The sequence below is a fragment of the Ambystoma mexicanum genome, chromosome 6q (assembly GCF_040938575.1).
Source record: "Ambystoma mexicanum isolate Mex_15411 chromosome 6q, UKY_AmexF1_1, whole genome shotgun sequence".
NCBI classification, from domain to species: Eukaryota; Metazoa; Chordata; class Amphibia; order Caudata; family Ambystomatidae; genus Ambystoma; species Ambystoma mexicanum.
The window spans coordinates 299,307,151-299,333,319 of record NC_090937.1 but is presented as its reverse complement, the minus strand read 5'-3'; the positions used below and the strand labels follow the sequence as shown (position 1 = coordinate 299,333,319).

Sequence of the window (26,169 nt, the reverse complement as noted above, 5' to 3'; positions counted from 1 at the left end):
CCAAGGGTTTGTTGAGGTGGAAGTCCGATGGCACCTTGGGCATGAAGGAGGGGTGCGTCCTCAGTACCACCCTTGTGTCATGAACAGTCAAGTATGGAGGCTTGCAAGATAGGGCCTGGATCTCTCCCACTCGTCGTGCGGAGGTGATGGCCACGAGGAACGCTGTCTTCCATGACAGGAACTTCAAAGGCGCCGAATGCATAGGCTCGAATGGGGCCCCCATGAGCCTGGTCAGCACCACATTAAGCTCCCATACCGGGGCAGGAGCCTTCAACGGCGGGAACAATCGGAATAGTCCCTTCATAAATTCCTTCACCAGGAGATGAGACCACAAGGACGCCCGTCCCGTAGTCCTGGTATATCGGGAGATGGCAGCCAGATGTATTTTGATGGAGGCGTGAGCCAGTCCAGCTTTGGCCAGTGACAGTAGGTACGGCAGTACTTGAGGGGCCATAATCCGCAGAGGGTTAATCTTCTGTGCACGGCACCAGACAGAAAACCTCTTCCACTTATGATCATAACACTTAAGAGTTGAGGATGCCCTGGCTTTTGCAAGAACCTCTCTGCAGTCAGCCGGGATATCAAACCCCCCAAACTCTAGTGCTGCAGGAGCCAGGCCTGCAAGTTCAGCGACTGTGGGTCGTGATGGAGAATGGCGCCCCCTTTTCTGGAGAGAAGATCCGCGTCCGCCGCAGCTTGACTGGTGGGGACCTTCACAAGTCCAGAAGGTCCGGGAACCAGATCTGCCTCTGCCACTCCGGTGCGACGAGGATCATTCTGCACCTGGACTTCTTGAGCTGGATGATGAGGCGGAGCAGCAACGGCAACGTATAGAAACAGGCCGTCCCAGGGGAACGAGAAAGCATCGCCCATGCTCCTCGGCTGCGGGAACCTGCTGCTGAACCTCTGGCACTTGGTGTTCGTCGCCTTCGCGAAAAGGTCGATCCGGGGTTTGCCCCATCGTCGAAAGAGCCGATCCACCTGGTCCTGACGTAGTTCCCACTCGTGGCACGAGTGCAGCTCCCTGCTGAGTGAGTCGGCGATGGTGTTTTTTATTCCTGCCAAGTGGAAGGGAACCAGAAACATCCCCTGGTTGACGGCCCAGTGCCACAGATCCTGGGACTCCTTGGATAGGGCTGGGGATCTGGTGCCCCCCTGCTTCCGTATGTAGAACATCGTGGTGGTGTTGTCGGTGAAGATCCTCACCACTTTGTCCTTGAGGGACGGAAGGAACGACTTGAGCGCCCAGAACACTGCTCGGAGCTCCAGAATGTTGATGTGGAGAGACCTCTCCTCTGGGAGCCAAAGGCCTTTTGCCTGGAGATCTCCGGTGTGGGCCCCCCAACCCTCCAGAGAGGCATCCGTCGTCACCGTCTCCTAAAACGCCGGGGTTTGAAAGTCTGTGCCTGTAGTGAGGTGAGCACGGGTACCCTACCAAAGGATCGCCCGACGGAACTCCTCGTCGAGAGGGATCCTGTCCTCAAAGCAGCCGTCGCCTGAAACCAGCGGGCGTTGAGGAACTCCTGTAGCAGACGCATCCAAAGTCTGTAAAGGGGTACAAGATAGATGCATGAGGACATCATCCTGAGGAGGGACTTGATGGACCTCACTCTGGCCACGTCCGTGGCTAGCAGTCGCAGCACCTTGCCCAGGATGGTCTTGGTCCTTTTCTCTGACGGGGAGGCCAATTGCCCCACTGTATCGAGCTTCGCTCCCAGAAACAGTGCTACTTGCGACGGAACCAGGTGGGATTTGGGGTAGTTGATGGCGAACCCCAGTTCCGTGAGCAGCCGGACGGTCCTCGCTGTGTGTTCGACGGCAAGTTCCCTTGTCCTTGCTCGGATTGGCCAGTCGTCCAGGTAGGGGTAGACGTGGATCCCTTGCAGGCGCAGCCGCGCCGCCACTGGTGCCAGGCACTTGGTGAATACCCTGGGTGCCGACTTTAGTCCGAACGGTAGCGCTCTGAATTGGTAGTGGTGTCCCTGAACCACAAACCTGAGAAACTTCCTGTGCCCTTTTAGAATGGGGATGTGGAAGTAAGCATCCTCCAGGTCCAAAGACGATAGGAAGTCGCCCTCGTCCAGCTGTCCCAGCATGTGCTGGAGGGTGACCATCCTGAATTTCTGCGCCTTGATGTATTTGTTTAACCGACGCAGGTCCAGGATGGGGCGCCAACCGCTTGTCTTCTTTCTGACGAGGAAGTACCTTCAGTACACTGCGGAGCCCCGGAGCCTCCTGGGGACGAGCTCGATGGCACCTTTCTTGAGCATCGCCCTTACCTCCAACAGCAGTTGAGGGATGTGATTCTCCTTCCTGTCCACGGGAGGAATGCAAGGGCACTTCTTTTGGAATTCCAGCGAGTGCCCGTTGGCCAGGGTGTCCAGCACCCAACGGTCGGTGGAGATGGACTCCCACACGCTGATGAACTTCGTCAGCCGGCCTCCCATCGGGGTGCTTCGGTGGGGGCCTGACGACACGGCAGGGTCAGTCTTGCTTGGAGGCAGCCTTGCCGCCTTGGCCTCCTTGGTGACAACGGCGGGATCCCCCTTGCTTGCTGCAACCTCTGTAGGCCTCCAGGGAAGAGGAGCGGGCCGCCTGGCGGTAAGTGGAGGAGCCACCGATGGATCCTTTGGAGGCACCCTGTCTGCCTACGGAGGTCCAAAAGGGCCGTCCTTGTTGAAGTACCCCTAGGGCCCGGACCGTCTCCGAGTCGGTCTTGATTTGCCTGGAGAGACTCGTCCACCGCCTTACCAAAAAGGTTGTTGCCGTCGAACGGCATATCCAACACTCTGGTCTGGACATCCTGGCAAAAGTCTGCGCCTTGAGCCATCCTCGTCGTCGGAGGCAAACTCTGTTGCCAAGTTGGCGAAACCCGGTATCGGCAATGTCCGTTGCCACCGTTATGGCGTGATCCGACACCACCTCGCCTTCCTGCAGAATTTGTAGGGCCTCCGCCCTCTTGTCGTCAGGTAGGAAGTCTAGCAGGGGAGCTATCTTGAACCAGAGCTCCCTGTCATAGCGGGCCATGATCGCTAAGGCATTGGCCGCTTTAATCGTCGTCCCATGGAGTCCAACTTCTTGCCCTCGCTGTCCGGTGGGGAAGTGGAAGTTGAAGCCGCCGCACCCGCTGCTTTCTTCTTAGCCGCTGCCGAGACGACAGAGTCCGGCGTGGGCTGGGCCCTGAGGCACAAGGGGGCGGCATCAGGGACTCGGTACTTCTTTTCGTACCTGTCCCTCTTGGCGGGTGTCGTGGAAGGGTTCTTGAGGACAGCAAGCTCCTCGTCCCAGATGTTGTCGAGCAAAGGCACCGCGAGGACCGTATTCCTCTTGGCCTCTCGTCGTTGGTAGAGAAACCCTTCCTTTTTTTGTTCATCAGGGCAGAGCTGGAAGAGCTCGGATGCCCTGGTTATCATGGAATGAAAGGAGCCAATTTCGTCGGCTGGAGAAGCCCGAGGGGGGGGGTGATGACGGGATGTCCGCTGTGTCATCGCCGCCGTCGTTGTCCGTCCCCATCGCTGTATCCGTCGCCGTATCCTCTCTAGGGTCCGGCGAGGGGGGTGAGGGGTCCAAAGACCTCGCAGGCACGAAGGGCGGAGAGGGGTGGACTCTCCTCCGCATGTTCGGAGGGTTTCCCGACAGGCCCGGTTCTGGATCCTCTGTCAGGGTCCGTGGTAATCTCGTCCTTATCTCGGTACACAAGGATTGGATCGCCAACAAAATGGCCGCCGAGCTATCCTGGGGCTCGTGTAATGGCTGCGACGGACGGGATGGCTGCCCCACTGGGCCCTCTTCGTCACCAGTCTGTAATGGCCACCGCCCCCCCCTCTTTTTCCGCCAGGGACTTCACGGGGGTCTTAACGATGGGCTGGAAAGAGGATTCCCTCCGCGGTGGTAGGGATACTCTGGGCCCAGAGGACGTTTCCACTGGCGTAGTCTCAGCCGGCTTTGCCAGGGTCGCAGCGACCACTTCGATAGAGGCCTTTGCCAGCTGGATCAAAGCCCTCACCACCTTAGGTGCGTCCTGAGCCTTTGCCTTGGGGGGAGGGTCAGCGCCTCGCTCCCCCTTCGAGATCGACCAGGGCCGCTCCAGCAGCTTACCCCGGTTCTCGGACTTCCTCTTCCCCGAACCAGAGCGCTGGCTCGTGGTTGAACGTGCCAGGGAAGTGGCGCCCTGCCTGGCAGCTGAAGAGCCCGACCTCTCGGCCCTCCCGGTGCCCGCGGACTCGCGGTGCTTGGCCTTCTGTTGGGCCTCCATCGCCGGGGCGCCCTCACAGGACTTAGAAGCCCGCTCAGACTTTTTCTTCGCCTTCTCACCTGCTGTGCCCTTCTCCAGCCAGGCGGCGAGGCGGGAACGACGATCTTGTTTGGTCCGTTGTGAAAGGTTCTTGCAGAACGCACAGTCCTTCTCCACGTGCGTCTTGTCCTCATGAAGGCAGTAGAGACATTGCAAATGCTCGTCCTCCTTGAAAACGTTTTGTAATCTGCATCCAGGGCAGCACCTGAACAGATTGGATCCGGGCGTCGAGCTTCCCTTGTCCTGAACCATGTCCGTTGAGGTAGGCCGCAGATCTTCTGGAATCCTCCAAGAAGCGTAAACTCGACGAAAACCTGATCCTTGAGGGGCTTAGAAGAATTCCGAAATGGGTCCCCGTTAAGTAGAAACGGTGGAGCTTGAGGCTCGATTAAACCGAAAAAAATGAGAAAATCTCCTGAAAAAGCGCGAAAACGCAGCAAAAACTCGAGAGCTAAAGCACAAGGACTCCCAACACTTGAGCATGCGGTAAAAATCTGAGGATGGCTGCCAGAGGCGGGGCTTAGGGAGAGGGCAGTCGTTGGCTGGGGGCAGTATGACCCAGAGATTGGTTACTACTAAGAAAGACAGATCAGAAACAAAACTGATACTGATTTTTTCTTTACCGAGGATTCCCAGCCTGACGACGGGGAATATTCATGAGCATGTGAATCCATGCCAGACCCCATGCTGGAGAAATATATATGTAAGAATAGTGAACAACAAAATCACGTGCGAATTACATAGGAAAAAGGTGGGCTCAAACACACCACTACATGCACAGAATGGACACCCAAAGAGTTTGATTTGGAGTGCCCCCTATGGTGAATTTGTAAGACTAAGACGGAATAACACCACCTTGGAAGCATATGATAAAGAAAGCAAGATCACAGCCGCTGGTTTTCAACGAGAGATGTATCCGAAGCGAGTCATTGAAAGGGCTTTTCTGAAAGTTAGACAGCTAGAGAGACACACCTTACTAACAAGCTGCCATAACAAAAAAGAGGAAACAGAGGAAGAAAAGAACAATACCAGGGTTATCCTCACTTTTGACAGAGAAGCCAAAACAATTCGACACATTTTGCAAAAACATTGGAATATTCTTACAGCAGACCCAGACCTCGCTAAAAATCTTAAAAGTCACCCACAGATAAGCTTTAGAATAAATAGATCCTTTAAAGAAATCCTGGTCCAGAGTTTCATGTCCAAAGATGAATCTAAGATACAAACCAACTGGTTGACCATGAAAAAGAAGGGGTTCCATAAATGCACTAGGTGCAATATTTGCAAATATGCAATAAATTGTGAAGCATTTACACACCCGATGAGAGGCCAAAAAACATGGATCCCACAAAGGATCGCATGTGAATCTGATCATGTGGTTTACGTTATTACTTGTCCCTGCCAAAAATGGTATATTGGCAGCACGAAGTGTAAACTTAAAATTCGTATCCAACAACATGTGCGTGCAATTCTGCACAACGATGCCAATTACCCCATGGCTAAACATTTCTCTGATTGTCACCAAAGTAATATTGAGAATTTTAGCTTCTTTGGACTACACAAAATTGAAATGGGCCCGAGGGGGGAAACAAGGAGAAACTGTTAAGACAAAAAGAAACCCGCTGTATCTTGGACTTTGAAAGCAAACAACCCGATGGACACAATATCAATGAAGAGTTGTATACTTTTCTGGGGTGCTAAACAAACTCCCATGCTTCCCTGGGGTTTATAAATTTACCAACTATTCAAAGGGGAAATAGGCGTATAGGTATTAGAGTCCCTCACTTAATATAAAAGAGAAACCTCTCCTGAGTATTCTGTTAGTTCCCCAGTATCCGGTTTGAAAGATTACAAAGCAACAAGATGTGTTGATGGTGAATCGTAACAGTACTAACACCAACAATGTTTTAACAGTTACAATTAAGGTTTTAAGGTTTTAAATTTTTAATGTTTTTTAGGTGATTGTTTCTTTTTGCACTAATGTCTATTATACTGAATGAATTAAATGACTGTGAAAGAGGAGGGGCAATAGGGGTCACGAAAGGACACTGCAATTCCCATGTAAAATGATTTGGTGATTATGCTGACGAGCATCAGTTTAATGCGAGTACAATAATCTATTTATTGGGGCATTCGCAAGATAGGTAGGACACAACGTACTATCATGATTTGCACTATGCACTGTATTGGTAGTTGAACATTGGTTGAGCTGGTATTAAGTTGGAATTGTGAAATAATGGCAACATGCTGCTACAGCACGACGCACTTTACAGATTAAATTGATGAAACTATAAGTAACACGGTAATTGATGCAGTTTTGCACTATGTACTTTACGTTCTACAAGGGTTGCCCGGTATGCACCAGGCAACCGGGTTACATTTAGATATGCGATCCAACCACAGCGCTAAAGAGAAGCTAGAATGACTAGACGCTAAATGTTACATGGCACTTTGCACTTTACCGTTCATATAACATGCTGCTAATGCACTAAGCACTTTACTTTCAACAATAGATTGCCTAAATACATTAATAATTCCCATGTAAAATGTTTTGTAAATTTGCAATATGTAAAAAGCTCCATGGGTACTGGCGTTGATGTTGTCCTTCAACTAGACATATGGTAAGACGCCTTATTATCTATCAGCCGCAATACTAAAAGAATGTCAAGAGTATCAATGCACCTTAATGTAATATGCTGTGTGGAATTATACAATGATTGTAAGTACCTCACTATGCATGTATAGGACTGACACTCGCAGTAAGTAAAAATCTGTTTGTCACTTACCTAAAACACTAGGCCAATATGGCTGACATGTTATCTTTGGAACTGCAGCATCCTAAGAAAACCAGTCCTTCGACTGTGTTTACACCCTATTTTCTTGGGCTGCCTCGCTTTCATGTCTTTTTAAATGTTTGTTTGACAATGAGGCAAATCGTTGTGAACAAGTGGCGAGTTGGCCGCGGAACGCGTGAACGCCTCAGCAAACTGATTGCTGCACTTGGGAGGACCTGTGTATTTTGGTCGTCTTGGATTTTAAAGGATTTCCATGTTATTGTATTGTACGATTTTCCCTGCAAGAAAAATAAAGGAAGGTAATTTTGGCTAACAAGGTGTGGATCCGGCAGCATTTTTTGTTCCAATTGGGACGGTTTTTGCCTAACAAACACTGTGGAGAGTGCAGCTTGAATCTTCTGCATGAGAGTGGCAGTATTTTGAACATATATATATATATACAATTAATAACACACTTTGTACTTTAGCAAATCTAATATGGCAAATTTATACAATGTCTATGTGGTACCACTCTTAACTAGCGACCCCTTTAAAATGCTCCAACTGCTGACAGTTTCTAATGGCATTCAAATCAAACAGTAATGTGTATCAGCATAGGACATAGAAAGGAAGGCAAGTTAAGTTAAACAATGGCATAATGTTTTCCACTTCTACCAAGGCACAGTTCTGAGTGAGGATTCCCCCCACCTGTGCAACCTGCAACAAAGAGTATTAACTAGCCCAGTCCATTTATGTTTTAACCATTTCCTGGTTAAAAATGTTCCACTACCCCAAATTCCCTGAGCAAACAGAGTTTCTTCGACAGTTCATTGACGGATCCCTCAAGGATGGACTGCCTTTAAAGCAAGAGCCACAGGGTGTCGAGATTCCTCGAAGAAATGTGAACACTGGCATCGAGACGGCAGCTTCGACCTTAGCGGTGCTTGGCGACGATCATTCGAGGACGTCCTGGGAAGATGAGGCATGCGGTGCACCTAGATGCAAAGAGTTTGGTGCCACAAAGAAGACTCAATGAGGAACATAGGCCAGGCAGTAGGGCGTCGAGGGTCTGCATCAGATGTTGGCGTCATCGATCGAGACTCGACCATGGCTGGACTTTGGATCTTCACTTGTCTGCATCTTTGTGGACTTCGGGTGGCGGGAAACCCACCAACATATTCTCCTCGGTTATAGACAACCTCTACTTTCTCCGGCGGGACAAAGTGGTCCACGGTGATGGCAAGGGAGCCCTTCGTTTAAATGTTCTTAGGCAACGGTGCAGCATTGCAGCTCTGGTCATCGAGCAGCAAGGCGTCAAGCTGTCCCCACTTCTGGGAAACACGACTCAACTGGCTTCCAGCGGTTACGGAAATCTTCAGAACCCTGCTCAACGGGCACAATGTCTGGGTGCTTTACTTCAGATTTCTCGGCGGACCCCCTATCCGGTCGACGTCCTTTCGAGACTGGATTTCAGGGTGCCTCGATGAAGAATAGCTTCTGCATGATGTTCCCTCGTAGCTCGTGAGAGGTCTCCTAGCCAAGTCCTCTCTCGGATCAGTCCTCAACAGACTTCACAGCTTTCGGATCGGTTTGAAGGAAAGCAGCAGCAATTCTTCTTCTTCTAGCTAGGCTTCAAGGATAAGCAGCTTCAAGTTTCAACTTCAGCTTCTGAACAATATTGGTAAGTGAGAGGCCCCCAGATATACACATCTGTCCCTCATTCACACTGCTTAGCCAAGCTCAGTCAGCCAATCAGTCAGAAGGGCATGCATGCAGGCAGCCAGCCAATCAGGCTCACAGTGCATTCAGGCCATTCACTTCCACCCAGACACCCATAATAAGGAATGTGGATTGGGGCGAGCACCCAGCCTTTCAGCACACCACACTGCATTCATTTCAGTTTCTGGCAGGGCTGTCTCATTGTTTGTGTCACACACACAGAATCCAGACACCCATAAAATGGAATACATTTTGGTCACACACTCCATTCACCCAGGTCCCACCCCAAGGGTGTACTCACAACATACAGTCACTGGAAAGACTTCCCCACAATACCATAGATGGAAGGGACAGAGTCAGGGCTTACCAGGACTTTGGGAAAACAAGGTAACAGGTAATAGAAAACAAGAGGCCACAGGGGCCATCTTGCCTTCTATCAGGAATCCACTGATTCCTATGGCAGGGCCTGGTTATCCCAAAATAGAGGATACTCAGGGCACCTGCCAAATTCAGCATGGAGCTGCCACCAGCCCCTGCCCTGCCCTGTGGGCCACACACAGGTGCCCAAAAACATACACTAGGGGTATGGGGTTGTACCCCCATCTCTGGGTGCCATAAGGGTATCCCAAGGGTCTCTGTTCACCACAACCAAAAAGAGGAAGAGCTGCACTGCTAGGAGTCCCGCATGGAATCCTGTGCAGACAATAACACAGAACACATGTGATAAGAGAGTACAGGACAAGGACATGGAGGCCATAACCCTCCAATGCATTTCCAGCATCACAAGCTCCACTACCATCAGTTCTTAATATGGCACTCCTCAACACATGCTCCTTAATTTAACATGGAGCAGAGGTAGAAGACTATCTTGTCACATCCACCATTGATATTCTAGGTCTCACTGAGCGTTGCGGCTCCAGTCGTCAAGCAGCACAGCATTAAGCTGTCCCCGCTTCTGGGCAACACGACTCGACTGGCTTCGAGCGGTTACGGAAATCTTCCGAACCCCGGTCGATGACAATGGACTTTGACGTCAATGGACTTAGACGGCCTTGATGTCTGAGTGCTTTACTTCAGATTTCTCGTTGGACCCCATCTCCGGTTAACAGCCTTTCGGGACTGGTTTCCAGGGTGCATCAATGAAGATCAGCTTCTGCATGATGTTCCCCCTCATAGCTCAGGGAGAGGTCTCCTAGCCAGGTCCTCTCTCGGATCAGTCCTCGACAGATCAACAGCTTTCGGATCGGGTCAAAGGAAAGCAGCAGCAATTCTTATTCTTCCAGCTGGGCTTCAAGGATAAGCAGCTTCAAATTTCAACTTCAGCTCTGAACAATATTGGTGAGAGGCCCCCAGATAAACACATCTGTCCCTCATTCACACTGCTGAGAGAAGCTCAGTTGGCCAATCAGTCAGAAGGGCATTCATGCAGGCAGACAGCCAATCAGGCTCACAGTGCATTCAGGCCATTCACTTCCACCCAGACACCCATAACAAGGAATGTGGATTCGGGCAAACACACAGCCTTTCAGCACACACACTGCATTCATGTCAGTTTCAGGCAGGGCTGCCTCAGTCTTTGTGTCATACACACAGAAACCAGACACCCCTAACATGGAATGCATATTGGTGACACAGTCCATTCACCCAGGTCCCACCCCAAGGGTGTACCCACAACATACAGTCACTGGGAAGGCTCCACAATACCATATATGGCCATTCAGGGGAAGGGACAGAATCAGGGCATCCCAGGACTTTGGGAAAACAAGGTAACAGGTAATAGAAACCAAGAGGCCACAGGGGCCATCTTGCCTTCTATCAGGAATCCACTGATTCCTATGGCAGGGCTTGGGTATCCCAAAATGCAGGCTACTCAGAGCACCTGACAAATTCAGCATGAAGCAGCCACCAGCCCATACTCTGCTCTCTGGGCCACACACAGGTGCCCAACAACATACATTAGGGGTACAGGGTTGTACCCCCATCCATGGGTGCGATAAGGGTATCCCAAGGGTCTCTGTTCACTAAAACAAAAAATAGGAAGAGCTGCACTGCCAGGAGTCCCACATGGACTCCTGTGCAGAAAACAACACAGAACACACGTGATAAGAGAGTACAGGACAAGGACATGGAGGCCATAACCCTCCAATGCATTTCCAGCATCACAAGCTCCACTACCATCAGTTCTTAATATGGCACTCCTCAACACATGCTCCTTAATTTAACATGGAGCAGAGGTAGAAGACTATCTTGCCACATCCACCATTGATATTCTAGGTCTCACTGAGACATGGCTGAATGACGCCACTAACTTTGCCACCTCATCTGCAGTTCCACCGCACTATAACATCTTTCAGGCAGATAGGACTGAAAAGAGAGGAGGCGGAGTGGCACTATTGGTCAAAAGCAATTGGACTGGCATGTTGTAGACCATACTGGTATAGATCACTGTGAAAGCCTGCTTGTAAAAATAAAAATCAATCAGAAGGTCACTATCATTGTTCTAACCATCTATAGACCACCTACAAACATGACACTTTTTGAGGAACAATGTCTGGCTCTCCTCAACAGTCTAACTAAGCCCAAGTCACGAATTATTATCTTAGGTGACTTTAACTACTGGGCAGAGGACACACTTGATAAACCAGCCAACCCATTACTCTCATTACTGAATGCAGTTAACTACATACGCATTGGATAAAATCAGTGGTCGAAGTGTACAAAAAGAAGTAGTGGAACTATGTTCCCTGCAGGCCTAACCCACACGTAGGAATGGGCATACCATCGATTGGGTTCTGACACACCAGTTGGACGTTCTGAACCCCACTTCTTCTAAATGTCCATGGTCTGACCATTATTTGATAAACTTTACAGTATGTCTGCCTGAGGCACCTGTTCGTCTGGACACATTGCCAAGAAGCCATAAAATGAGCCACAACTTTAAGAATGTGACTCAATCCCCATTCAATTCCTTTCTGGAAATGAATTTGCTTCCCCCTTAGTCACTGGAAAATGTCACTGTTCTGGTCACTCATTTGTCATCCATCATATCGGCGGCTATAGAAACCTTAGCCCCAGAAAAGAATAAATGAATTAAACCCAAAACCTTAAAGAATACATGGTTTAATGAAGAAGTACTTCAATCACGAACAAAGAAAAGGGCCCTAGAAAAAGAATGGTGGAAAAATCCCTCAACTCAGACCCTTACAAACTACCAAGCTGCAGTTAAAAATGTCAAAGTGACCATTACTGAGGCAAAATGTAAATATTACAACTCTAGGATTAGTAATGCTAAATCTAGCTCTAGCAAGCTATTCAGAGTGTTGAAGGTAATCGAAGGAAAAAATGTCAATAAACAGGCCATCACTCAAGACTCAGCCTGGTGCTAAATGAACCAAGACGAATTTTCAAATAAAATTGCTCGGTCATCAGGAAAAAATACAGCAACTGAAGCTGAGCGCCATATCAGACGACATGCCTCCTAACATCATTAATACCAGGCCCCAGATACCAGAATATAGCTTCAAACAATGTACAGAAGCAGAAATCTTTGAAATAGTCACTAACCCTAAACCTACGGCATGCAAGGGAGACATCTGCCCAGCCACCCTCCTTAAGGAATCACTTCCTTTTTTGACACCTTGGATCATGAAAATGGTCAATCACTCATTTAGTGAGGGCATAGTTCCTCCTTTGCTTAAGGAGGTGTGGGTCACCCCCTTACTGAAGAATAGTTCCTTGGATGCCTCCCTAGCAAAGAACTATTGTCTCATAACCAACATACCTTTTTTGCTCACAATCCTGGACAAGGTGGCCTACCAACAGTTTCAGGATTTTCTTAAAACAAACAACATCCTAGGCACTCATCAGTCTGTATTCAGAGCAAGGCATGGGATGGAAACATCCCTCTTGGACCGCAAAACAACTCTGACTGGCATAATTGAAAGTGGGAGCCCAGCATTACTGATGCTGCTGGATCCCTCTGCGGCCTTTGACTTGGTCTATCATTCCATTCTTGTTGATCGGTTAAAGAATATAGCGGGCTGTTCCACCAAGGCATCAGACTGGATGTCCTCCTTCCTCGACTTTCAAGAGTGGCAGTGGACAATGTCCAATCATCTCCAGATGTCGTTAATGCGGGAGTCCCACAGGGATCCTGCATTTCGCCATCTCTTTTTAATATCTATATTCGGCCACTGCTTGACCTACTGGACCACCTGGGTGTCAAGTACATCAACTATGCTGATGACACTCAGATGGTATTTGAACTTGTAGGCAATCATGATAAGGACTCTGACATCCTGAATAGTGTCTATGCCACAATACAATCATGGGTGGCCTTAAATTCCTGGGCTTTGAATGACACTAAGACAGAGCTTATTGTGGCTACCAGGCAGAGACTTAAGAAACTCGATGCATCCTACACACATTTCAATATTGCAAACAATCAGATTAAGGTCTCAGATAGTGCCAAAACCCTAAGAATCCATCTAGATTCAGCACTTAACATGAAGACTCATGTGTCACACACACGCGCGTCATGTGGCTACGTGGTAAGGCCACTCAACCAAATCAGGCCCTACATCTCACTCAACAATAGATCCACCATAGCATCTGCCCTAGTCAACTCAAGACTTGACTATTGTAATAGTCTCCTGAGTGGGATAACACGAACAAACCTGGTAGCCCTCCAGACCACACAGAACAATGCAGTGCGAGCAGTCTTTGATCTCCGTAAGCTCTCTGGCACTAGCTTATAAATGCTGTACCTCGACTGCCCCCGCTTATCCCTCAGAAAGGCTTACGGTTGATCGACCACTATGATCCCTCCGCTCTAGTGACAAGTACAAATTCAAACAGCCTTCCTTCTTGCTGGCTAAATTTGGAGGCGTTAGCTTTCCAGTACAGGCCCCTAAAGCCTGGAATGCTTTCCATTAACAATCAGAACCTGGAATTCCCTGCTGGCATTTAAAACAACAGTCAAAACCTACCTGTTTAACAGGCCATAAATAGGCTCCTCCCGTTTAAGGCTCTCCTTCTCCCTTTCTCTCTGTCCTTATCGTCCTTAGCTCTGATATTTGTATGTTCATCTTGTCTTGTTACTTGTGCGCCCTGAGGCCCAGGGGCATGTTGCGCGATATAAGAAATAAAATTAAGAAATAAACAAATGGTCCACAAGGCTCTCTGGGGCCGAGGTCCACACTACAGCCAATGCTCCCTTCCAAAATATCTTCCTTCTCGAGCCCTTTGCTCAGCTACCTCCAACTCTCTAAAGGTTAGATGCTTCTTCAGGCAGAGAGTGGGGGGGTACATCCCCCTCCTCTACAGGTGCCTCCCTCTGGAATGGCCTCCCTGCCCCTCTCAAACTTGAGCCGGACCACCTGAAGTATCAGAAGCAGCTCAAAACGTTCCTCTTCTGCTCTGCTCTCTCTCTCTCTCCGTCCCCAGCTGACCTAACTGACCAACCTGTCTGCTGTACCGACTGGTTGCTTGGCTACCCTAACTGTAACTGTAACCCTATAGTCCCTTGTTCTCCTTGCACTACCCAGTGCCGCGCTGCCCTCACTGCACTTATTCAGAGTATTGCTGCCCTGATTTCCCCTCCCCTCTCCTTTGCACCCACCCCATCCATTTCCCCTTGCACTTCTCGTTCTCGCACTTCCACAATCTGAATGACACAAGGCCTAGTAAGATCGTTTGTCTTGTCCCCCATCTCTCTACCCTCCCTTGTATTGTCACACCTAAAAATACTTGTGTACAGGCGCGTTATAAATGACTTATCATATCATATCATATTCAACCTGAAGTATCTGCAAGTAATACACAGAAGCACAGTGACATCTGTAATGTCACATAAAGTACCTTATTTTATTTTATGTATCTATTTATTTTGCATTTATTTCAGCGCACAAAACCCAGAGGCATCTAGGTGCTAGTTACAGAAAGTGCTTCGTACATTAGAGAAGTGCAAGATTACTCATATTGTTTACAGACAGAATAGGTAAGTGTGTACAAACAATTGAGGCCTCACCTCATGTTGTGGGGGGCTACATCTAGTGTACCGGTACAAATATGCATATACATACCAATATTGGGCTGCCTCAACTCATGGTACAAGGGGCTACACAAATATGCATGGCCAAATAGATAAGATACAATATTAGGCTGCCTCACCTCACGGTGCAGGGGGCTGCGCAAATATGCATGGTCAAACAGATAACATACAATATTAGGCTGCTTCACCTCATGGTGCAAGGGGCTGCACAAATATGCATGGTCAAATAGGTAAGATACAATATCAGGCTGCCTCACCTCATGGTGCAAGGGCCTGCACAAATATGCATGGTCAAATAGGTAAGATACAATATTAGGCTGCCTCACGTCCTGGTGCAAGGGGCTACGTAAATATGGATGGTCAAATAGGTAAGATACAGTATTAGGCTGCCTTACCTCATGGTGCAAGGGGATACACAAATATACATGGTCAAATAGGTAAGATACAATATTAGGCTGCCTCACCTCATTGTGCAAGGGGCTGCATAAATATGCATGCTGAGTAGGTCAATTACAACGACTGTCGATTAACAACCAGCAGGAAGGACAAGATAAATGTGAGTGCAGGTACTGGCAAAACCTTGCCTCATTATGCGTGGCTACAACAGGCATGCAGACAAATAAATACAAAAAGATCAGTATGAGATACAGTTGGGTAATACAAATGAAGCACACGGTTCAGTAGAGGGTCCGAATCAGTAGTTGCAGCCAGGTAATGTGCAAGTGCAGCATGAGGCTGAATAAAGCGGGAAAGTCGGGCGTATTGGCCAGTTAGAGAGGAAATTGCTGCATGAGGCTGATTGGAGAAATAGGGGGATGGACGGAATGGTATTCCAGCTATGTTGTTGGACAAGCGAGTAAGGGCGTTATGTGTGAGGTTGCGGATGCTGGGTCCATTGTGCAGATGCGCTTGCAGCGAAGTCCGACATTGCATTTGCCCATACTGGTGTGCGCCGCAGGTGTCGGCTGGCAATTTCGCACACAGGTGGAGTGGCATTAGACAACGGGCTAGTGGTGACAGCGGAATCACGGAGCACTGGCAACCATGGTAGTAGCCTCGCCTAAACTAGAGCATAGGAGGTGGGTGAGGCAAGGAGGATTTGGACGAAGTGGCAATCATCGGACGTCTTGGAAGGGCAAGTGGTCCTTGCATATTTTGAGTACAGGGAACTGGAGTGCCTCTTACCTGGGCTGGGTCACATTTTGGCCTGTAATATAGGCGAATGATACATCAGCGCAGGTGTAGGGCTGGAGACTTACACCAGTTGCTGGTGCGCAGCAATGTTGGTGGACGGCATCCATGGTCAGACAGAGAAAGACAGGGGTACCAGCCTTTGACCAGGGCCTTAGAGGCAGGCCTGGTTGCGCCTCCCGGCTTGAAGGTCAATTCCCATTTGAGTTTAAGCTTACCCAATCGGGTTGCAGAGTACTGCCTGGTGCTTCTTCTTGAACAGACAGAAGCAGGCAAGGTGGTGCATCTCGGCGGTGGGCATCTTGAAGTGGAACACGGTCCAGAACAGTAAGTGCAGGTTGGATTGCACATGGGGGGTGCCTGGGTGTTCAAAGGCACATCCTCCTCGGTCGAGGCACCACAGGGAAAGACAGGGGCTGCAGCCTTTGACCAGGGCCTTAGAGCCGGGCCCTGCTACACCTCCCGGCTTGATGCTCAATTCCCATTTGAGGACAGGCTTAGCCAATTGGGTTGCAGAGTACTGCTTGGTGCTTCTTCTTGAACAGACAGAAGCAGGCAAGGTGGTGCATCTCGGTGGTGGCAATCTTGATGTGGAACACGGTCCACAAAAGTAAGTGCAGGTCAGATCGCACATGGGGGGTGTTTGGATGTTCAGAGGCACATCCTCCTCGGTCGAAGCATCACAGGGAAAGACAGGGCCTGAACCTTTGACCAGGGCCTTAGAGCCGGGCCCAGCTGCGCCTCCCGGCTTGATGATCAACTCCCATTTGAGGTTGGCCTTACCCAATCAGGTCGCAGAGTACTGCCTGGTGCTTCTGCTTGAACAGACAGAAGCAGACAAGGTGGTGCATCTTAGTGGCGGCCATCTTGATGTGGCACACGGTCCACAATATTGAGTGCAGGTCGGATTGCACATCAGGGGTTCCTGGGTGTTCAAAGGCACATCCTCCTTGGTCGAGGCATCACAGGGAAAGACCCAATCATGATGACATTTAGGGGGACACCAGGGGTCGCACCTGCGACTCCTGAGGTCTCCCTTGCTATCCCTGTGTTCTCACTTGCTAACCCTAAAAAATAATCTTTTTTTGTTTTTTAAATAGAGGGTCCTGAGCTGGGGCCAGCACCATGTGGCTCTTTATTTCTGGAGTGGCTGACTTTCTTGTTCAGGCCCCCGCCAAAAAAATACAAGGGGTTCCACAAGTGTACCACTTTCAGCCGTGACCCTAAATAAGAAAGAATAGGAATAACAAATAATTTGTCTTTCTGGAATTCTATACAATAATTGCTAGACTCATTAACGGTTTATTTCAGGCACACTTCATGGGTTGCGTCACTGATTTTGTCTGTTCCTAAATACCTCAAATTCACAATGCAAGCACAAACTTCCAAAAAGCATTTACAGTAGAATAAGCATTTATTTTGGACTATGCATTTTGCTGTTTTTTTCTGTTGTTGTCTCTGTTATGATCATCACAGGACATTCCTACTCGGTGTCCTCGGTCACTTGACAAAATCCTTGTTCCTAAAAGCATGTGTACAGTGTAGAAATGTTTGACCATATCACATAAAGTGGCCCTTGATTTCATTGTGCCACAATGAATGCCTTGTTGTAATGTGTCTGTCTTTCCTATCTCCATGGCATGCTGTTCAGGATGTTTGTTTGCATGTATGAGGTAACGAGTGCCCAGAGTACGGGATGCCATGTGAGGCAGGGTCGGATTGGCCCATCTGCCACTCGGCCCGTGGCCGGACCGAAATCATGTGTAGTCGCTGGCGGCCGGTTTCAGCCATGCCTGGTCCGGTTTGAAAAAAAAAGTTTGAAAAAAAAAGTTTTTGGTTGAAACAAACAAAAAGCACCCACAACAGCATAATTCATCAAAGCAAGGTAACATATGGTACCTTGCTTTGATGATTGATTTGTATGCATGATGTGTGCACCATAAATTATGATGCATGCATCATTCACATGCTGCTGCAGCATGCGGCCAACTTTGCTCCAGACCTGCAGGTGAACTTAACTCATCTGCTGTTAAATCTCAGTTACCAGTTTATTGGTATCCACTACAGAGTAATTGCTCAATTTACTATAGCTGATATGATAACTCAGTGGGTTGAGCGCTCGCTGCTGTGATGTGTGTGATCTACAGGTTGTAGGTTCGAATTCCAGCATGGGCATAGCAGCCTTTCATCCTTCTGAGGTCGATAAATGAGTACCAACACAGCTTTGGTGATATTGTGTGCATATTTGTTCTATAAAAAAAGAGCTTAAGCGTAAGTGCGATCCAATAACATATTATCATTTGGCCTTGGACGTCTGCATGCATTCACAGTAATTTGATAATATGGATCTATACGCACAGATATTAATGATAAATATGGTGATACATTCTTGTATAAAATGTATATCACATTAGTGAAATCATAACCATGTTTTTCGTAGTAACAATGCTATTTGATGCCACTTCCTCTTTTGTCAAGGAGTGCAAGGCTGTGTTTCATCGCTTCCCAGGATGTCACTTTCGGGTGGGGTCAAATGACATCACTTCCGGTGATGTCATCAGAGGTCAAGGGTCGTGAGGCGAGGAGTGGCCACTTTTTAGAGGCGAGGGGTGGGGCACTTTTTCTTGGGTGTCCTGGCCTATTTTCTGTGCCAGTCCGACCCTGATGTGAGGCCAACCTCTGAAGCCTGAAAAGGAGATCCACGCAGGCTTGACAGGTGGACAACTTTGCACCAGACCTGCAGATGAACTGGCCTGCTGTTAAATCTCTTACCAGTTTACTGGTATCCAGTACAGCGTGTAATTTGCTTTCTGACTTTGAGAACATTCAGACATGTAATTGCTCATTTTACTATAGCCAGTAAGATAGCTATGGCTGGTAAAATAGCTCAGTGAGTTTATCGCTCGCTGCATCGATGTGTGTGTAATCAGCAAGTTGCAGGTTCGAATCCCACCGAGGCCAGCTCAGCCTTTCATCCTTCTGAGGTTGATAACTGAGTAGCAACAGAGGTTGGGTGATATTGTATGTATGTTTGCTCTATATAAAGTGTGTAAGGGTAAGTGCTATATAATAACATATCATTATCATTTGGCCTTCGCTGTCTGCTTGCGTTCACAGTAATTTTGTAATATGGGCCTATACACACTGATATTAACGATGCATATGGTGATCCATTCTTGTATGAAATGTATATCACATTACAGTGATATCGTAATCATATTTTTCGTAGTCTACTTAGGAACAATGCAATGTGATGCCACTTCCTGTTTTGTCAAGGGGTGAAAAGCTGTGTTCCATCGCTTCCCGGGATATCACTTGAGGGTGGGGTCAAATGACATCATGTCCTGTGATGTCATCAGAGGTCAAGGGTTGTGTTATGTCACTTCCGCTACCCCTGGCATTTTGGTGAAATGACGTGCCTGAAGCCAATCACAAATAAATAAAACAAATAAACAGGAGGTAGCGAATTTCATGGCCTATATTACCTTCCTTATCATTTTCCATAACAATTTCTAATTTTCCCAAAACAATTTCTATCAGGATAGCTTGGTTTAATCAAAAGGTTAAATGCCATTCTACCTGTGCTCCATGACAATTAACCAGTAAGCACATGGCGAGATGACTGATTTGTGCAATAGGAGTTGCCTAGGGATGGGAATTAGTAACATTCAGAGAACACAAGTTTCCTTAAAGGAATGGTTCGGTCAGAAATATTATTGTCCCTATGGTTCGGCCATGTGTTTTTAACCATAAGTTGATCGATCATACAAACATTTCCTATGCACCTTACCCGAGTTTTCGTCTCTTGAACACAAGCGGAATTAGGCAGCAGGCCGCGGCCATCTTGTGATAATCTTATCACTTGCCGCATCGCCCTGGGTGACCTGCGTTTGAGGCACTAAATCATATCCCCCACCCCTGAGCATGACATCACCAAATAATTTATATTCTCCGCCTCTCTCCGTAACGTTACTGGGCAGCACATGGATGGAGTCTCCAGGGTTGTATGACAATCTCTGTTGTCCTTACACTCACTCTAAATCTGTCTGAAAATTATTTACATTTAGTTGATGTATTTATTTTGCTTTTTTACATTAATGTACCAACTTATTTCAATTTAAGACTGTTTTGGAAAGAGGATCTATAGGCATAACATGACAAAACGCAATTTGGCATGCTAAATTTGATGGCAAGGCTAGTTGGTTGAATCATTTATAGGAGTATAGCTAGAACTTCTGATCTGAAAGTGTCCAATAACATGAAATGCACATACTTTATCTATTGGGTAGCACCAACCTGGTACACACAGTAAACATTTGTGTTCATATATAGCACTTCATTCTGGCTTCCTTCTGCTTCTAAGTACTGTAATGATATGTTATGATATGATATGATATGGCATTTATAATGCGCCTATACACAAGTGTTTCAAGGCGCGATGAGGCAGTGAGAGGGGACAAAGGGAAGACAGACAATGATCTTACTAGGCCTGGTGTCATTCAGATCGCGCAAGTGCATGGGAAGAGGGGAAGGGAAAGTGCGAGGGGCAAGGGAGTGGGGAAAGTGCAGTACATGGGATAGTAGAATAATAAGATAAAATAAATAAAGGGCCAGCTGGTGGCAAGTGCAAGGTAAGTGCAGACAAAGTGCTGGGAGGGGGGCTGTAGGGATACAGAGACAGTCCCGCGGTGCAGGGGTTGCCAAGGAGGCAGTGCCGGGGGCAAGTGGCTGGGCCAGGGACCGAGATCAGTGAGAGTGGCCCAGTGCAGATTCAGTGCAGTTTCAATCAGGAAGTTAGCAGGGGGAGTGGGAGAGAAAGTAGAAGCAAAGAAGCAAAGAGGAAGGTTTTGAGGTGGTTCCGCAACCGGAGATGGTTCTCATCAAGTTTCAGGGAGGAAGGAAGGCTGTTCCAAAGGGAGGCCCCTGCCGCAGAGAGAGATCTACCCCTCAACTCGTTGCTTGGAGAAGCGGCTGACCCTGAGGGAGTTGGAGGCGGATGAGCGAAGAGCTCGAGAAGAAAGGTATTTAGGGAGAGAGAGATGAAGGTATTTCGGCCCCAGGCCCCAGAAGGCCTTGTGGAGAATGCAGAGGTGTTATTATCCCATTTAATGGCACTCGACTTATCCCCCTCAAAAAGATGAAAGGCTAAGTCACCCCTGCTGCAGGGTTGGAAATTGGGAAGTGCAAGCTTATATCAGAGACTAGCGCCTTTTACTCTGGAGCTATCCACCCAGACACCTAAAATGTCTGCCAGCACTGATGTAGAGCAGTCGAAAACTTGTATAGATGTCACACTAGGGTAATTGTACTGTGCAGACAGAGTGTGTTACACTGAGATAGCCCAGGTCTGAGCCTGTGCCAGACTTTCCATGCTTTGCCTCATTGTTCATCTTTCTTTCCTTTCCTCTCAGTTCCCTCACTTGCTTCAACATTCCCTTCAACATTCCCTCCCTGTCTCTCTCCTCCCTTTCTACCCCTTCATCCCTTCCCCCTCTAACTCCCTTCCTTCCCACTCTTTCTTCCTTCACTCTCCTTCCTTCCTTCCTTCTTTCCTGTGCTTCCATCCTTCCTTTCTTCGTGTATCTGTTACCTTCCTTCCTCTGCTCTCCTCCTTCCCTCTCTTGCCTCCCGGCCCCTCTTCCTCCTTCCATCTCTGCTTTCCTACCACCTTTCTACCTTCCTTCCCTCTTGTCCTTTCTTACCTCTATCTCTACTTCCTTTCTTCGCTCTCTCTCTTCCTTACCTCTATATCTTACTCATTTCTTCCCTCTCTCCCCTCCTTCACTTTCTCTTCATTTCTTCCCCCGCTTCCTTTCCTCGTTCCCTTCCTTGCTTCCCTCTCCCCTTTCCTTGCTTCCCTGTCTTTTTCAATCTCTCACTCCCTTCATTCCCCCTAAATGAAGAGAATAGAAAAACAGGGAAAATCGAGAAACGTTGATGCTCGGAATATCGTCAATTAAGAAAGATTTTGAACGAAACTCTGAAAACTAAACCTGGTTTACTTTGCAAGAGTGAGGCCAGGCAGATGTATTGATTTAAATGCTATACTTTTTTCCTGAATACTTAAAAATATGTATCAAGCACACATTTTCGCAACAAAGCATGACACATTGACATATCAATCTTTGGGAGGATGGAAGTCATTTGCTTTAATTTAGTAGAGCTTATTACCCATAAAAAAAATAATAATAATATTGTGTCGCTCCTGCAGTACCTTGTAGTTGTAGAAATGTCCATTGATGGAGAACCTGTGATGTTGTAGGTCACGCCTCTCGGCTGCTGGGGACTTCACCCTTTTTGTTACTAGCGCTGCGTCGCTCATTGTTCTGTAAAGGGAGGGAGAATCGGGGTTCTCACTAGCCTTCGGCCTTAGGGTGTCATAGCAGGAAAATTCTGGATAGAAAAGAACAGGGGAGTTAACTGTACTCTCTTTAGCGAAATGTTACTTTTCAGAAGAAGAAAAAATGGGAATCTTTAAGTTAATCATGGCGGGCTCAGTCGACCCAGGAATAGTAAAATCGAGTCCGGTTTTCAGCACATCAGCAGTGAACCTCTAGGAGCAAAATTCTGAAATCCTATCTGGATTTTACAGTCACTGGGTTGATAAAATTAACCCTAGGGTTACGCATAACCCTAGGGTTAATTTACCAGTGAGTAGGTACAAATAATCACAGGAGGCAATCCATTGCTTCCAATCAAAGACTAACTAACAGCAGAGCTGTTCGTCGTAGCTACATTGAATTGGCATAGTGGATATGCCCTCCCAAATCTGATTTGTGGGCTCTGTTTTCGATTTTTTTTTTTAATAACATATACTACTAGAGTATGGGCCCTTATCCTGGTGCACTCAGGTACTTATCATCCTGTAGTTCTAAACTGCATGGAAATGCAGTGGATCAGGGCAGTACCTAGAGAACATGGTTAACCTCAGAATATAAATACGTATAGAATATTAAATCATCCACCAGTCCTGGTGTTGTGCCCTTATCATTCGGGTATTTGTATTTTCCTGTACATCGGAGCCGCACGGGGTGTGGGGCGACCTGCTGGCAGGGCTTTAGATTATTTGCAAAACGTAAGAGTGAGGTGAAATGGTTGGGTTGGTGTGGTGGGGGGTGGTGACTCTTTGTTGATAGCCTTGGAACTTTCACAGTAAGTGGTTATTTGAATTCGCCACGTTCGCCACTTGTGTGGCGGCAGATGTATGGGGCCTTTGTGCTAATACAAAACAATCTTCCCTGGTGAGTTTCCGTTCCGAATTTACATTGCACAATCCAGCATCTTGATTTGGGGCTCTTCTTTATCCTTATGAAATGCGATAACAGTTCTTTTTTAAGGGTGCCAGATTGCCAATATATTGAATGTGTCAATCAGACCAAGCTAGCTCTACCTAAGCTTTTGTTGTGCACCAACATTTTTATTTTGACCAAGACTATCTTAGACTGGCCCACGCTTGGCCTCCAGGCCTCACAGTCCCAGAATGACCACTCCAACACTCACCCTGTGGTAAAGGTTAAATGGAAACCTGAGCAAATAAGCCACCATACGCCAAGGGTTGATTGAGCACATTTCAAGACCATCATGCATCCAAACCTCTTTGGTTTAGTCAGTTCCGATTTCTTTTCAAATTTGTGTCACTCACCATATTGAAAACATATTAGAATATGTATTTTTCTCTGCATTGTCAATAAATGCTACATCAAATAGGACCTACATTCACTCAAGCCACAACAAAACATTTCATTCTACGCTGCCCTCTGTCTCAGCACCTACTTCTCTGTTCCCATCTTCTTAGCTTCGGACTATTCATTTTCTCTTCTGCAGACTAAGGTCTGGATATTCGAGGCAGGGGCACAAAATACCAACTTCTAGACAAACCCATGCACTCTGAGAATATCACTGTTGTGATTTGGTGCGGAATGAAAACCTCATTAGCACCCTGATGGGGGAGCCAGTCAATCAGGTGGCTAAGTTCCACCGCTGCCATTTTCCACCCACCCTCCATCACCTTGTCATTTTTTAGCTTCCCAACATCCCTACTTACCTCCTATTGGAAGCAGCGAGTGCAGCCGCCACATCCACTCCTTCCTTTCAGCTACCTAAGTACATCATGGAAATGGAAGAGGGGCTCCGTACGGAGCCCTGCCTTCCCTTTCCATGGTGGCTATCTTTGAATAGTATTTTCCTTCTGCGAACAGAACGAAAATCCTTTTAATTGATCCTGTCCTAGCCCTTGGCATGTGTGCTAATGGCGTTAAGCACCCGTTCCAAGGGCTGGAACGCATGGTAACGGCTCAGTTCCTCATTATAGGCCCTCACTTTGCTCTTTTACTAGATTCAAGATTGTCACATTATTCAAAAGGAGTTCTCTGGCCTAAATAATCCCATCTTTATTCTCGTTAGAACATAAAAATCCACATGTGGGCGAAAAATGTAAATTAAAGTACTGAACACACTGTTGAAGTTGTTTTCTAACCAAAACAAAACACCTTGTTTTTCATAAGCAGATCCAAGCTGGTTGGGAACTCTTAAATAATCAGTTTCATATTTTTATATTTTCAGAATTCCAAAAGTCAGTTGGAAGATTGAGCTATACAATTTATTTGAATCACGATCTAAGATGTTTTCATCATCATTCTATTGGAAGGTGGGTAAATTTACCTGACACGTACCTTTATCAAGATTGATTTCAATATCGGAATTGCCGGAGGTCTCCTCTATCTCACTGATGCGATATAAGTCATCAAACTCCCCCCAGCGTATCATTCCACTGAAACAAGAAATGAAGAGACAAGGGAATTATTGGAAAGTTGAGGTCATGGATACCCGTGATCGTCAGGGCTGGCTCAATACTATTGTGTAAATAAGATTGCTATGTGACGATGCTCCTTACTTTATGAAGATCTTTCAAACATCTCCTTGAAGTCTTGCAATGACGAGCATTTAACACCACCTTGCATTCGTTTGAGTCCCTATGCAGCAATCAACAATCCTACAATGATCATTCACCCTAGGTAAGGTTTTACAAACACGGCCTACAATCCATAAATGTGTCGTTAAGTGTGAATTAGATTAAGTCACCCTAAAGGCCTAATTACAGTTTTAGCAGCAGTGGTCACCGGACAGTATTTTAGAATACCAGATTTTTTAGCATTCTGCCAAATTCAGAGTTTCAGATGTGAATGTCTTTGAATCTCCCTGATTTTTGTCTGGAGGTAATAACAACAGCATTAATGCATGGGATAATTACCACATGCGGTACTTTGAAATCCTCATGGAGCCCTATCAGACTCCAAAATGGTGAACAACTAAAGGGTCTGCATGAATGAATGAATCATGCGGAATATTGAAGTTAGTGCATGCGGTAACTGTAATTCCGTGTGATGGTATTACCAGAGTAAATACTGCCAAACTCATAATCAGGTCCTCAGGTTCCAAACAGAGCATATTACTCTGCTTGAAATCTGCAATGACAACATATTTTGACAATTAAATCCTAAACGAGAAATGGCTCAAAAATATGTGCAATTTGGCACAACCCGTTTGTGGGAAGATCATAGAAGATGTCTGGAAAAAAAATGCTGATTTATAAACCCTCACGTTCCTGGATAAGGCTGCATCACTTAAAGTTGGTAAGTATGGTGATTCGGTGCAATGTTATTTTGACAGTGCAGAGGAAGGATAGAGGTATTCATTAAATTTGTTTAATCATATGCCACTGTTAATCCCAGGGATTTAATACCGTTTTAGTATGTTGAAGCATACCATGGTTAAGATAATCGTTGGATTATGAAGGCTGCAATATGTTTTGCGATGATCAGAGAATGAGATTATGAATTCCCTTCCATGCATCCTGGCTCAATATTCTGCAGACAGGGCAGAGGTAGAGGTGTTCTTGTTATCACTCACTTAGTAATCACTGAGCACAGGACGATGGCTTCTCACTCCCATAGTCAATGCAGGAAGTCTGTATCAGTATGACACTGCATGTTGCTTATTGTACACAAAACCATTGTAAGCATTAAGTTACTTAAAACAAAGTTCATAAAAAAATTGGTGATTTAAGATTTTTTATGTGGAAGCTGTCCTCTTTAAGACAGTTTGAAGATCATTTTCTAAAAATGAGAACTTTGGCAGCA

General features: G+C 47.0%; 1 protein-coding gene across 1 annotated transcript in view; it reads right to left on the bottom strand.

Moving 5' to 3' along the window:
- Window positions 1-26,169, bottom strand: part of RASSF6 (Ras association domain family member 6) — a 288,183-nt gene that overhangs the window by 61,315 nt on the left and 200,699 nt on the right. The window contains exons 5-6 of the mRNA XM_069630785.1: window positions 24,703-24,800; window positions 22,245-22,423 (exon numbers count right to left, since the gene is read on the bottom strand). Of these exons, the coding sequence (XP_069486886.1) occupies window positions 22,245-22,423; window positions 24,703-24,800 (277 nt within the window). The remainder of the gene's footprint in view (window positions 1-22,244; window positions 22,424-24,702; window positions 24,801-26,169) is intronic.